The sequence below is a fragment of the Aedes albopictus genome, chromosome 2 (genome assembly GCF_035046485.1).
Source record: "Aedes albopictus strain Foshan chromosome 2, AalbF5, whole genome shotgun sequence".
Taxonomy (NCBI): domain Eukaryota; kingdom Metazoa; phylum Arthropoda; class Insecta; order Diptera; family Culicidae; genus Aedes; species Aedes albopictus.
Genome location: NC_085137.1, coordinates 496,451,595 through 496,466,868, shown reverse-complemented (window position 1 = coordinate 496,466,868; position 15,274 = coordinate 496,451,595). Strand labels below are relative to the sequence as shown.

Sequence of the window (15,274 nt, the reverse complement as noted above, 5' to 3'; positions counted from 1 at the left end):
ATGTAGTTAGAGGTGTAGACAATAGGTGTATTGATGAGAAGTTGTTATTAACTATTCGAATTTCTTTTGTTGTCCAATAGATTGTGTAAAATGCTACAAATTTGATCAAGCACGCCGTAAAATTCGTCACCCATGATTTGGCGCCTACATCAGTGGTCTAACGACTCTTCGCGTTCTCGGCACTAGTTCCAATATGTCGCTTAAAGAGTTGCCACATATGATGTTAGGTAAGCTGAGGTCAGTTAACTGACTGATGGGGCACGGGAGCTACTGCTATGATCAAAATGTATGCATTACACAAGACATTCTAGACGGACCTAGAGACGGACAATCGAAAGGAAAACGAGTATTTAAGAATATGACTTCAATCTATCAATATCTATCAATCGCAATACATATAACTGTGGTATGTAATCTAGAACATTAGAACACGTTTGTTTTTTGCAAATATGAGTATCCAACTTGGTATCAAATGGTTATGTACATCAAAGAACGTAAGAAAACGTCTGAATCTAATGTTTTTCATCAACATACATCAGAAATACGTTTGAATCTAATCTATTTGCACATCATAAAACATTTAAAAACATTTTAAATTAATGTCTGAATTTACGTCAACATACATCAGGAAACGTCTGAATCTGATGTTTTTTACATCAACATACATCAGAAATACGTTTGAATCTAATGTATTTACACATCATAAAACATCTAAAAACGACTAAAACAAATGTCAGAATTGACGTCAACATACATCAGGAAACGTCTGAATCTGATGTTTTTTACATCAACATACATCAGAAATACGTTTGAATCTAATGTATTTACACATCATAAAACATCTAAAAACGTCTAAAACAAATGTCAGAATTGACGTCAACATACATCAGGAACCGTCTGAATCTGATGTTTTTTACATCAACATACATCAGAAATACGTTTGAATCTAATGTATTTGCACACCATAAAACATCTGAAAACATCTAAATCCGATGTCTCAATTTGCATCAATAAAACGTATAATTCTAATGTTTTTTTACATCTACATACATAACAAAACGTTTGAATCTAATGTTTTTGCACATCATGAAACATCTGAAAACGTCCAAATCTATTGTTATTTTACATCAACATACAAAAGAAAATCGTTAGAGTTTTATGTTTTTTGCACATCAAAAAACATTTGAAAACGTCAGATTTTGATGTTTCGGATTATTTGCTTGACATCAGAAAAACGTTTGATTTCCTGATGTATACATTATGTTACCTTGCATAAACACATCTGAATCGTAATGTTTTCTAATGTTCAACATCAGAAGTACATCAAACCTTGATGTTGATGTATACATCGAAATTTAACGTCAGGCTAATGTAAATTTTTATTCGGGATCCGTTAGGCTCGGTACGAATTGAGTTCTTTTTGGGAATGGGGATGACTAAACTATGCCGCCACTGGGCGGGGAAAGTTTTGTTAGCCCAAATTTTGTTGTAGTTGTGTAGCAATACCCTTTTTCCGATCGGCGGTAGGTGGCGAAGCAGCGGGTACCCGATTTCGTCGGGCCCAGCTGATTTCCCTCTTCCGCTACTTAGCGCAAAAGACAGTTCGGCAGGAGAGAAAGGTTTGTCTAGTCTATCATCTGGGCGGGTGATTGGAGGTTGGATGGATTCAATTGTTTTCGAATATGCTTCGAGCCGAGTGAAGTCTGGGCTGTAGCCGCTGCGAGCGCTCAATTTAGCGAAAAAACCGCCAATAATGTTCGCAACTTCATTTGGGTCCCTTGTGATTCCGTTTCCTGTCCTAATGGCAATACCATTGGTACTGCGTTTCCCCTGCAAGGCGTTTATGTTTTTCCACAGTTCGGAAGTTGTACTGTAACTGTTTATCGCGTTCAGGAAATCGTCCCATGACTTACGCTTTGCGGAACGAATCGTATCCCGGCAAGCATTACGTTTAGCACGATAGTCTGCAGCTATTGCTTCAGCGTCAGGGTGGTTTGTCGCGATCCACTTCAATTTTCTGAGGGCTTTTCTTCGTAGTTTTATGGCCGCTTTGGTTTCAGGTGACCACCATCTTAGTGCCCGACGTCCGGCGTTGGAGCTTGTTTTCGGAACAGCTTCGGAGGCTGCTTCAAGAATCGTGTTCACTAGGTCTTCGAGCGACGTATCATCTTCTATTGGGCTGATGTCAATCATGTTTTGGAAGGATTGCCAGTCTGCCAGCTCATATTTCCATCGAGGGCGTCTGGTTGTTTTTGGTGGAACGAAGTTGCAGTAGATTGATATGGGGTGGTGATCGCTACCCAAAGGATCGTCATCAATCGACCACTGAAGTCGGCCGATAAATTTCTCGCTAGCAAAAGATACATCCACAGCTGAACTGATTTGCGGGCGAGAGAAAGTCGGAGAACCATCATTTAGTATTCTAAGGCTAGCTTTTTCGGAGGCACGAAGGATTGCAGAGCCTTTGTCGTTGCTTCTTCGTGAACCCCAGCTAACGTGGTGCGCGTTGAAATCTCCGAGGATAAGATATGGTGGGGGAAGTTGGTCTAGAAGTTTGCACAGCCGCTGTTCAAGGTTGATGCAATCTGGTGTTGGTATATAAATGCTGACAACAGTTACTGAGACAGGAGATTCGATTCTGGCTGCTACTGCGATTAGGTCGGATGGAGGGGTAACATCGACGTACGTGGTTGATTTATGGATACCAATTGCTGCAGACTGATAAATGTTTGCCCCGCCTTTCAAAATCCAGTCGTATTGGCCTTGCAACGTTTTTCCCATTACTGAGAGATCAGCTCTGTGCACTTCTTGGATGGCTATTAGGACGGGAGTGGATTTAGCTACAAGTACTTCAAGATCGGCAAGATTGTTGAAGAATCCGTTCATGTTCCATTGCAGCGCTAACGATGGCTGCCCCGTCTTGCTTCCGCTCATCTTGCTCTGGTGTTGGACTGGACTTCTAGGTCGTTTGGTTTGATGGAATGCAGGCTTTGCGGGTTTGCCAGGGGGCTCGTGGTTGGAGATCAACTTATGGGGACTGGAGGTTGAAGGTCCACCAAAATGGACAGTCGATGGAGGTCTCGCTGGCGAAGGACAAGATGAAACTGTGGGTACAAAAGACAATGATGACGAAGTACCCGCCACCGGGAAACTGTTTCTATTAGTTCCATACTTCCATCGGTCATATTTCTGCGCATCCGATCGAGCATCCGGTGGGATACGGTTTTTGAATTGCAATCGGGCTGAAGTAGATTTCTCTTCTTTCTTGCGGCCAACGGACTCCAGAGGTTGTCCGCTAGTTCTGGTCTACGCATATCTTCCACACTAGTGAGACCTCGACTGCCCGAGGTTTCATCATGATTTCTCGCTTCCTTGGTTTCTTCGATATCCAAGTGGGGGAGTATGAGGTTATCACGCGTCCCACTGTTTCCTTCGAGTCTCATCTCCTTGATTCCCTCCCTGACAGTTTTTGTGGAGTTTGCCAACAGGTTGCCCACCGGTTTTGGTGCGCCAAAATCTTCCGCACTGTTGGGTCCCCGGCTGCCCGAGGCCTTATCCTGCTTGCTCGCCGTCTTGGTTCCATCAGTATCCAAGTGGGGGAGTATGAGGTTATCACGCGTCCCACTGTTTCCTTCGAGTCTTATCTCCTTGATTCCCTCGCTGACAGTTTTTGTGGAGTTTGCCAACGAACACCGGGGGTTGTCCACCAGTACCGGTCCACCGAAATCTTCCGCACTGATGGGGCCCCGACTGCCCGAGGCCTTATCCTGCTTGCTCGCCTTCTTTGTTCCGTCAATATCCAAGTGGGGGAGTATGAGGTTATCACGCGTCCCACATTCATCTTTGAGTCCGGTGATAGCGTCCAGGTGAGATGCTAGACTGAGAGGTATGTTACGTTTCGGTTTAAGTTCCGGATAAGCGGTTTCTGATATGAATTTAGCTGTTGTAATCTCTTGTTTTGGTACTTCTATGATATGCTCACTTCCGAGATTGTCCTTCGTTTTATGTGGGCTATTTTCTTTTTTACGAAAACGTGTTTTTGGTGAAGAAGACATTAAAGTTGGTGATTGTATTGTAGACGGTTTCGAAGGACAGAACTACAGTGGAAATCCTTCTGTCACATTCTCCTCCATTGTTTCGTCTGACGAGGACGAGATGTCGTGTTCTATTATATCTGATGCCATGTAGAGATCATTGTTCAGTGTTTGAAGATCTTCCGTATCAGAGATGTACATTACTGGTAAGTTTCCCTTAGTTCGTTTAGCGCAGATATTCTCTTTAGTATGCTCGGAGTTATTTTTCCCCCGTTTCGGTTTCGTGCCAGTGTTGATCTCAGAATCTGCGTTATCCATCGGCATTGTGGGAATTGTTGAAAGATTCTGTACTACGGTGATGGGCGTATCCTTCCCTTTCTTTGAGGCGTTGGGTGCATTCTTGGTTGGTCCTTTTTGACTGTTATGTTCTTGGGTACTAGTAGTTGCATTGGGGACCGTTTTCTTGGCAGTTTGCTGTCGTTGGGGCTTAGAAGTGGTTTCGATGGAAGCACGGGCTGTCTTATTAGATGCGCGAAGATCTTGGATTTCCTGGTCTTTTCTGTTTACTGTTTCTTGAAGGGCGGATACTTTAGCGACAAGATCTTCAATCGTTCCGTGTTTGCGGACAAGGTCAATCCTGGAATCCTTTTCTAGTGCCTTTTCCAAGGTTAGGATTCTCTCATCCTTTTTCTGGATTTCTTTTTGCAGGTTGATTATCATTTGTTCGAGACGCTGAAAGTCGGTACTGCTGGTTGAAGTGTTACCTGTGGACATTTTGTCCTCCAGAGCCTTTATTTGAGCATCTTTCTGGGCCATTTGTCTGGAGAGCGTCTCTAACTTTGCTGACAGATCGGAAATAGTTTTATCTTTACTGTGAGATGCAATTCCAGCGAAAGAGCGTTGTCCTGTGCTTGCTTCAAAAACTCTTCTGGCTTCGGGGTACGACAAGCCTCTATCTACTCGTATATGCTGAATTGTGTCCTCGTTTTGGTACGTCGGACATTTACGGCTGCTGACGGAATGGTCGTTGGAACTACATCGGCCACAGTATGCAGGGTTCTGACATCGTGTATCTTGGGTGACTTCGTGTTCTTGGTTGCAGTTTCCACATGTCGGCAGTTGTTTCTGGCACCTTTGCTTTGTGTGTCCAAAGTGGTAACACTGGTAACATAACATGGGTGCAGGATAATATGGTCGGGTTCGAACTCGCTGGTAACCGATGTCGATGTGTTCAGGGATCGTAGTTCCACCAACGGTGAGAATCACCGTAGGTGTAAATTCCCTGTGTTCACCTACTTTTCTGGTAATCCGGCGGATACCGGTGATGTTTTGATCCCTGAGGCACTCGAGCACCTCGTTGTCGTCCGTCATTTTCATTAAATCGCGGCAGCTGATTACACATCGTGTTGAATTTAGCCCGGGATGGTACGATACTTTAACTGCGGTGCCATCAATGAGTTGAGACATCGTTAGGAGCTTTTCGAGGTGGTGCCTGCTTCTGACTTTCAGAGCGTACGATCGGCCTTGCGACTCGGAGATGGCTCCTTCGATTTTTCCATTTACTCTTTTCTCGATAGATTGGCGTAGTGTGAAAGGATGGTCGGGCATTTTGCCGTTCACCGGTTCCATGCGCAATACTATCAGCTCACCGTAATTTCCATGTGGGTCCATGTAGCTGGGTAATGTTGCCCCAGTGTATGTTCCATCGAGATAATTAGAAGGTCCTCCCCCAGGATCACCCGGGAGGGGGGGAAAGCCCACACTCAGCGACATCGCTGGTGGGGCGGGTTAAGGAATGAAACACCGATAAATTGAAACTTATTTCTTTTCAAGTGCCAATTCTTATTTCCTTATCCACCCAGCGGATGGAGATGAGTCAACTGTCTATTCGATTTGCACTAACTTGCGCAAGATTGCTAACGAAGTAGTTGAACTTGTATGCAAGTTTGAAAGGAAAACTGGCGTGGGGTTGTTTTACGATGGCGTTTTTTCGTCTCTTCGCCAGTCACGAGTCCCGAAACTAAAAAAGTGATTTTTCCACCAAAAACTCACTTAATTTCAAGCACTAACACTGCGCACGAATAGCACGGAATAGGAACTTCAAATTAAAGTCACTTTTTCCGACCGCGACGCTGTTTGACTGCGATTATTTCACACTAAAAGGAGCACCGTAAGGAAAAACTTTACGCTGTCAGCTCCAGGGGTTTCCAAACTGATATGTAACTTACTTTACCTGAATTTTCAGTCATGAGCATCCCCAATGGGGCACGTTCGGTGTAGTACTAGATTTGTAGTAATGAGCTGAATTTTAGTATGGTGAGAAGGTCAATTCTCCGTTTCTGCAATGAAATGGTGCAAAAAGCGTGGGTATTATGATTCCTTGCCTAATTTAATGCTATTTGAGCAAAACTTTGGATAACTATGTTGTTTATGTTGCAAGAAATGGAGAAAACAACAACACTGTTGTCCAAAGTTTTGCTCAAACAGCATCAAATTTGGCAAGAAATCATAATACCCACGCTTTTTGCACCATTTCATTACAGAAACGGAGAATTGGCCTTCTCACCATACTAAAATTCAGCTCATTGCTACAAATCTAGTACTTCACCGATCTGTCCTATTCGTTGTTGAGGCTGCACCGCCATGCGCCTCTGGGTGGTATGCCTCAGCTGCGATGTCCTGCTGTTTTTTTTTCTTCTTCTAAACCATAGGGGGAAAATCTGCTCAACAGACGCCCGAACAGGAAGGTCCGGGTAGTGTGGGGTTAAGGCCGTCTTCTACAACAAAAGTAAAAGCCAGTACTATTCTCTCCTCGACAAACCAAACAACATTCCTATGGTCACCAAACCCTTCGTCTCTCCGGAACCACCAGAGAGGCTAGTGCACATCGCACCCTCAAGGTTAGCTGCGTAGCCTGCATCAACGGTAGCATGCTGGCGCTTAGCCAGTTTCCCGAATAGTCCTCATCACTCCCTTTGTCCTCGGAAAGCGGTCAGGGTCAACCCCACGCTTGCGCCCAACTGTTTTGCAAACATCAAGAACGGATGTCTACATGCAACCAGATCTGAACTGCTGACGGCAAGGGTATCACTACCCTATAGGCCCTAACCGTTACACCAGAAGGTTGCTGACAGTAGGGTCTCCACTTGCACCGGCCCTTATCGGGGACCCTTTTCTAACCGCGGGTTCGGATCCAACCCAGTAAACCGACGCCACGACAGCAACGTTACCAGGACGTTCTCTTCGCGGCCACTTAATCGCTGTTAGGATCGATTTTGTTTCGACCGCAGGGCACCGGTATGACCTACGTAGCCGACTCCGAACCCCTGGACCACCTCTTGTACCGAATCTGAACTAGACATTCTCCGAGTCCATGCACCACCTCCTCTGTAGCTCCAAGATGATGTGGGTGATAACCATTGAAACGGAATTCCAGCCAAACTCATCCCTACACATCCTCTGGACAAGATTGTCCGGAGTTGTGTCCTCTCCGCATGTGGCAAGCATGCGATCACGCATTGTGCGAAAACGCGGGCACACGAACAAAACGTGTTCCACCGTTTCCTCTAAACCAGCACAAACAAGCTATTCGGGAGAATCCGCATGACCGAAACGGTGTAGATACTGTCGAAAGCAACCATTGTCTGAGAGGACCTGTGTCAGGTGGTATGTTATTTCCCCATGGCGCCTATTAATCCAACTATCTACCCTCGGTATCAACCTATGAGTCCATCTTCCTTTGGTGGAACTGTCCCACGCGCACTGCCATTTGACCATGGAGGCCATCCTGGAAGTCCTGCGTATGCCTCTTGTGCCACGTATTTCGAAGCACTCCATATCCTCCCTGATAAGAATGCCTTAGTTTTGTGGTGAGCCAACTCCAGTTTCCTGGGCCTCATCCACGCCTCACGCTAACGCCGCTCAGCACTAAAGTGCATAATTTCCAGACTACACCAAAAATGTGTAACCCTTGCACATTTACAAAATTAGCTCCAGTGTCCGCAAAATTGTTAAAATCGCAAAAAAATTTGTACGACAATCTAGGTAGGAATACTAGTGACTTTGGAAAACAAAAAAAAATCAACATTTCGCATCTTGAAGAGTGTACGAGCTGTTTTTTGAGAATGTGTAACTGCTACACATTTTTGTGTGGTCTGGAAATTATGCACTTATGAGTATGTCTTACACATTTTAGTGCTGAGCAGTTTTAGCGTGCTCCAGAACCGAGTGGGTAGTAGTTAACTCCACTTCTTCGATCGACTCACTGTAGACTTCGAGCGTAATGTCGTCAGTAAAGCCTACGATCTCCACCCCCACCAGGGAACTCTAACCTCAACACCTCGTCGTACATGACATTTCATAACACCGGACCCATGATGGAACTTTGCGGGACTGCTGAGGTTATGTGAAAGCACTTCCGACCCACTTCTGTGTCGTAAACTAGTACTCGATTCTGGAAGTAACTTCCAAGGATCTTGTACAGGTACTCGGGTATCCGCAGGCGCATGAGCGCATCAGCAATAGCAGGCCAACTGGCGCTATTAAACGCGTTCCTTACATCCAGAGTCACTACTGCACTGTAGCGAATCCTTCTTCTCTTACGCTCGAGTGCTATCCCGGCGGTTTTTGTAAACGACAGGATAGCGTCTACGGTCGATCTCCCCTTCCGGAAGCCGTACTGGCTACTCGATAGACCATTTTCACCCTCGGTGTACCTCAACATTCTATTGAGGATGATCTTTTCGAGTACCTTCCCCGCCGTGTCGATCATGCTGCTGCATATTGGTCTATATGCCGACGGGTCAACGGGTGGTTTCCCGTGCTTTGGCAATAGAACCAGGCATTGCCTCTTCCATACTTCTGGGAAAACTCCCTCGTCCAGGCATTTCTGCATAGCACACATGAACAAATCTGGAGCCTCTGCAATAGCTACTAGGTCTTAAAGTTCGGTACTCCGTCAGGACCTGGGGCCTTACCTACGCTAAGGGACTCTGCTATCTCCGTAAGTTCCACATCGGTGACCCTCTTCTCATCGCCAGCCCTAGTCCCCAGCTGTCCTACGAATGGAGGCCAAGGACTAGGATCATGACGCGAAAAAAGCCCCTCGATGATCCCCTGCAACATCTCCGGAGAGGAGCCATTACACCTCTCGCCTAGACCATCACGATCCTGTAGGCATCACCCCACGGATTCGCATTGGCACTCTGACAGAGACCCTCACAGCAGGCCTTTTTGCTTGCCCTAATCTCGGTCTTCAGCGCGGCTTTTGCACGACGAACACCACCCGCCGTTCGTTTCGCTCTTTCTTAGATCGTGCTCGCTGCATCCGCCGCGTAGCCCGTAGGCAGGTGCGGCGCAGGTCCGCAATCGCGTCGGTCCACCAATAAGCCGGTGGCCTTCCATTTCTAGGCATGGTCGCATCGCTCGCACGCGAGAGCACCGCTACCAGCTCGTCGCCGTCTAAACCAAATAGGTTTCGTTCACGGCGGAGGGCCTTCCTAAATACCCCTTCGTCGAAGTATGATGTCTTCCACCTACGAGGGCTTGGCCTTGGCCTAGTCGCCTCTTCTTCTACCCGCTGGTTGCAGTTGTTTGTAGTCGATGCTGTAGCGAACCGCCAGGTGATCGCTGTGAGTGTGGCTACCGTCTACTCTCCAGTTTGAACTACTTGTTAGGCCAGAACTACAAAAAGTAACGTCAATAACACAGCGTAACAAAAATTACCTTTTGGTCTGTCTCAAGAGCAAACTAATGTGTCTCTGGCAGATTTTGGGCCGCTGAATCCGAATCCGGGCTCAGATTTGCTCCAACACGTCACAATTTTGAGCTATACCTCAATTTATAGGGCAAAATATGGGATTTTGGGCTTTTTTGACTGCAAGCCATTAAGCATGGAAATATTTTTTTAAGCAATCAAAAGCAATCAATTAACATCTAAATTAACGACTGATGCAAAATATTTCGTTTTACCAAATCGAATTTGATAGTTTAAGCGATTTATGTTGGGTACGATATTTCCCATACAAGTCACCCTCCAAAAGTTGCATGCAAGTTTTCATACTAACATAAAATGCTTAAGGACAAACGTCTTGACATCCCGCTTCAATAGTGCATGAGAACTTCAGACGCACAAATCTAAAGAAGCAAGCTTCAAACAATAATGCATTTTATTATTCTGTTCTTGCTCACTTATAATAAGCTTAAAATGTGAAGCTCAGGTGCGCTGGTTTTGTTTACGACGAGATTTGTGCCCTCTAAATCGTGAGTAGGTGCCGAAGTAGGCCATTGTGACGGCCATTTTGGGATTCTAACAAGTCTGTCCTTAAATCTATCAAATTTGATTTGGTAAAACGAAATATTTTGCATGAGTCGTTAATTTAGATGTGAATTGACCAATTAACCTTTTGATTGCTTAAAAAAAAATATTTCCGTGCCTAATGGCTTGCAGTCAAAAAAGCTCAAAATCGCATATTTTGCCCTATAAATTGAGGTATAGCTCAAAATTGTGACGTGTTGGAGAAAATCTGAGCCCGGATTCGGATTCAGCGGCCCAAAATCCTCCGGAGACACATAAGTTTGCTCTTGAGACAAAAAAATGTTGCGCTGTGTAATCGACTGCGCTCCGTTCCTACTAAAGGTACTTTTGGTATCGACATTATTCAGGTCAACGTCTAGTATGGCCAGCGTCTCTAGCAGGATCTGACCCCGCTGGTTCGTGAAACGGCTTCCCCATTCCACGGCCCAGGCATTAAAGTCACCCGCTATTACCACCGGCCTTCGCTCTGTTAGCACGGTCGTCATACAGTCCAGCATTCGCGTGAACTGCTCGATCGGCCACCGCGGAGGCACATAACAGCTACAGAAGAAGACCCCTTTTACTTTGGCGACCACGAAGCCCTCATAGGTAGTAGACACCAACTCCTGGACAGGGTATTTACCCGTCGTCAATATTGCCGCCATTTTTCTGGACCCATCCGTGATACAATTGCCGTTGCCGGCGGACACTCGGTATGGGTCCGCTATGATGGCAATATCCGTCTCCCACTCAGAAACTGCCTGACAAAGCAGTTTCTGAGCCGCGTCACAGTGGTTCAGGTTCAGCTGCGTTACCTACACTGTGATTTGTTCACTGCGGGCACCTTGGACCACCCTTTGGATGCCTGTTCTTCACGGATTTCCCGGTACAATCAGGCAAATGGGTAGACTTATGTAGCCTTGTGCCTTATGACCTTCGGCGCATCTACTACACATTTTGCTCCTGGTTCCAGACACCTAAAACAAACGTCCGGTGGCTCGTGTAACGTCTGATGACATACGCACCAGCCTACCTTAATCCTCCCTACTTTAACGAACTTTTTTACGTCCGCCACAGGTATCTGAACCAAAGCTACCTGCCAGCCCCTTCCGTAGCCTTTAGCCTAACGGTTGCGGCAGCCAATTGCAGCTCGCACTGCTGCCGCAGTGCCGTGATGAGCTTTTCCACTTCGGTGACCTCGTCTAGGTTTTTCACCTTCAGAGTCGCCTCTTGTGTGAGAGCCCTCACCTTCTTCTTCTTCTTCTTTATGGCTCGACGTTCGCATATGGAACTTGGCCTGCCTTTTTTCAACTCACTGTTCTTAGAGCACTTCCACAGTTATTAATTCAAGGGCTTTCTTTGCCTGCCATTGCATGAATTTGTATATTGTGAGGCAAGTACAATGATACAATATGCCCAGGGAGTCGAGAAAATTTTCCCGACCGGAACGAGAATCGAACCCACCGTCTCCGGATTGGCGATCCATAGCCTTAACCAATAGGCTAACTGGAGACCCACTTTCTACCCCCTCACCTCTACACCTTCGCCAGGACCTCTTCCGCCAAACTTTTGTAGGCGGCGCCCTTGCGCTCCTTATCGCGGCTTATGCCTTGATTTGGCGTCCCTAGCTTCTACCTGCGGCTTGGTTTACTTCTTCCTCCGCTCGACCTTCGTCTAAGGTGGGTCCTCCCCTTGGTTCGTCCTACTCTGTGGTTTCTAAGGGCCTACCACCGGTCGCAACCCCTTGTTCCCATCCTTCCGGGGCGGGCCAGCCTTTTCAGGCCCAGCTTTCCCGGCTTTCCGGGACACCTGACTGGGGTGCGACTTACTGGCATTACTGTCGACCTTCGGGGTAAGTATTCGCCTGTCTCGCCCGCTTCTGCGAGTGCTTATCACGAGCAGACGCATCCACCTGCGAAAGCATATCAGCTGATTGCGAACGACCTCCGGATCTCTGTTCGATTGCATGCTAAGGATGGCTGTTTCTATCACCTGCACTGATTGAGCTTCAGTGTTGACACAAGTAATGCGTCGAACCCCTTAGCGGATCATGCTGAAGTGTTGATGACGTAGTCGATATTTGAAAAAAGTCTCCAAAGTGCTCGAACCAGCGTTTCAACTGGTCAGCCGGGTCGGTCACTAACTGTCCAGATCCAGACGTGTCTTTCACGGGCATCGTAGCATTCAGCTTAGCTCCACTAAGGCGACGTGAAACATCGTAGAGGAAACTGATGTAGCCGGCGTTTGCGGCTTTCTCGCCTTCGTCAGCTACGCCTGCATGAGCGCCATCCTTCTCGAGAGTCGAATAGCGCTGACGGGCTACGGCTTTGGCCGTCGTGTTTTCACTCGCTCTATCGCGGCTTTGGCGTTCCTTCGCTCCTTTATCTTCCTCCAGGTATCATCTGTGATCCACTGCTTTCTGCGGGTGCGTAGCTCACCCAAATTATTCTCGCCGGTGGCGATGAAGACGTTCTTGATGGCGCCCCAGTGATCTTCTATGCTTCCAGTCGTCGTGCGTTGAACCGGCGCCCGAGATAATCCTTCTCCTGTCGATGGATTCTAGCCGGATCTCGCCGATTAAGAGGTGATGATCGGACGCAATGTCGGCACTGCGTTTGTTCCGCACATCAAGAAGGCTCCGTCTCCATTTTCGGCTAATGCGGATGTGGTCGATTTGCTTTTCCGTGACGCCATCACGGGAAACCCATGTCACCTTGTGCATTGGTTGATGAAAAAACAGCGATCCCTCAATCACCATGTCATTGTTGCCACAAAACTCTGCAAACAGTTCTCCGTTCTCGCTCATTTCTCCGAGACCATGGCATCCCATGACGTGCTCATGCTAATAGTACGAGTTGTCAGAACCAACCTTAGCATTGAAGTCACCCACAAGGATCTTGATGTCACCTTTTGAAACCTTGTCCACTCCAGCCCATTGGCGTACCTAGGGGGGGTTCCAGGGGTGCCTGGCACCCCCTGGAATAAATTTGGCACCCCTTAGATTTTTTTCCTGACAGTAACCTAAATTTGAGAACTTCACACGATAATGCTGAATCGAAAATCTGAATTGAAATATTTACTAATGCCGCATTCGAACAAATCTTAAGCTACACTTGAAATTACACAGACTTTTGTTCTGTAAAGCACCAAAATGGCCCCAAGTTTATCTTCGTTGAATATTTTGTTAAGAACAACGGTAAGCGAAACAAGTTCTAATAGGGTGTCAACTAAATAGCTGAAAAACAGGAATTCGGGAAATTTTATTTTACCTGGGAATAAGCTGGTATTCTCAGGAAATAGTGATTTAATATGTGAGAGAACATTTAGACAATTTTTATGAAGAATACCGCAAACTCCAGAGGAATGTATGTTGTATAGTGCAAGTAGTGTAATAATAGCAGGTTATTTAAGGTGTTTTTTTTCAAGAAATTTCTCACTTAAGGGATCTCTGAAGATGTACATGGAATTCTGAATGCTAATTGGTACTACGGAATGTTGTACATTCAAGAATATGTCTAAACAATTCATTCGCTCAGATATTCATCAAGAAGTTACATCATCAGACAGATATATTTTTGGAAAATTTCTAGAAGATGTTTAGGTTATAATAATGAAATAAAATAGGAACTGATGGTTGCTGATGGATTTTTCTGCCCTAGTTATGGATCGTTTTCCTCAAGAATTTGCTGATTAAGTTCAGCAAAGAGTTATGGTCAACATTTAGAGCTTCCTGTTGAAAGCTTAATTCTGAGAATATATTGTGGAAATCCCGTATCTTAATTCAAAGTTGGTTGCTTCGTGGAATTACAATTTAATCCATATGTTTGAAACATCCCAGAAAATTCGGAATGGATTTTTGGTAGAGTTTTAGAAGACATCTTAGTCCGTTTCAAGGAGTAGCAAATATTTTTAAATTTTAATTAGCTGCCTTTCCCAGTAATTTTCTTTTTTTTTTATTCTTAATCACTTAACCTAATTTACAGCTCTATTGTCCACTTGGGCACTACGTGAGCGATAACAATTGACAGCTGCACTTATAGACTTTGTACAGCGCCTAGATGTACTCTATTCTATTCTTCTATATTGAACTGGTTGCCTGCGTGCTTCTATCACTGTTCTACTCTATTAATGGTAGAATGAAGAGCACGAGGATGTGGATGGGTAGCTGTTGTTCCTTTTTCAGTCCGATTGGGGGTCCATTATGAGTTGCAGTTCACCGATGTCCAGGTATCCGGGTCCGTTTGAGCCGTAGGCTCAGAAGAGGGTCAATGTCAGCCGCTCTCGGGGGAAGAGCAACTGACGAAAAATTGCAAGTGCTGGGGCTGGGAATCAAACCCATGACCATCCGCATATGAAGCGAACGTGTGACCAACTACGCCACGGGCCCCGGCTAGTAATTTTCTTTATCACCGTTATTATTTGAAAAAGTGTGTTTGCTTCTTGGAAAACACCGTGTATCGTGTTGGAAAATAAATAACTTGCCTGTTTTTTTTTCTAAAGAATGTGCCATGCAAAACAATATTGTGTCCCAACTGCATATAGTGACAACAATGATTTCTTGAGCGACGCGGGATATTCAGGGATTCCCGATTGGTATTGCTGGAATTTTCTAAGAAATTACGATTTCCAAAGAATAGCTGAAGGAATTTTAAAATGGATATTCCGAATTAATTTACAATGGCCGAAGAACTGTCGGAGACATTCCCACAGCAATTGCTAGATGCATTTCCAAAGAAATTATCTATGAAGATTCCAAAGTAGTTTCCAAAGGAAATGCCGAAGAAATTGTGGAAGCATTTCCAAAGGAATTGGCCAAACCCAATAGAAAATAAAAACCCTAAAAAATATTTTAAAGGAACTGTTGAAGAAATTTCCATAGAAATTTCCACATCCATAAGTTCATGAAGAAATTTCCGAAGGAATTCTCGAAGAACATGCCGAAGGA

The 15,274-nt window shown here is 45.5% G+C and overlaps 1 protein-coding gene across 2 annotated transcripts; it reads right to left on the bottom strand.

Moving 5' to 3' along the window:
* Positions 1 to 1,237: 1,237 nt before the first annotated feature.
* Positions 1,238 to 5,807, bottom strand: LOC134288695 (uncharacterized). 2 transcript variants are annotated; one of them, XR_009998098.1, is made up of 2 exons: positions 3,983 to 5,807; positions 1,238 to 3,925 (listed from the first exon to the last, which is right to left on the bottom strand). XR_009998098.1 is itself a non-coding variant. In XM_062854322.1 (2 exons), exons 1-2 carry the CDS (start codon positions 4,053 to 4,055, stop codon positions 3,024 to 3,026), a joined length of 975 nt encoding a protein of 324 aa, XP_062710306.1. In that variant the 5' UTR covers positions 4,056 to 4,119; the 3' UTR covers positions 1,238 to 3,023. The 2 variants fall into 2 exon arrangements, 1 of the variants encoding a protein (XP_062710306.1); XM_062854322.1 differs by having other exon boundaries at positions 3,983 to 4,119.
* Positions 5,808 to 15,274: the final 9,467 nt, after the last annotated feature.

Bases quoted from the DNA above. Each gene is read 5' to 3' on its own strand.
- LOC134288695 (XM_062854322.1), bottom strand. From the start codon at position 4,055: ATGTCTTCTTCACCAAAAACACGTTTTCGTAAAAAAGAAAATAGCCCA. The intron at 3,926-3,982 runs GTGAGCATATCA...AATTCATATCAG, and splicing joins AACGAAGGACAATCTCGGAA to AAACCGCTTATCCGGAACTT.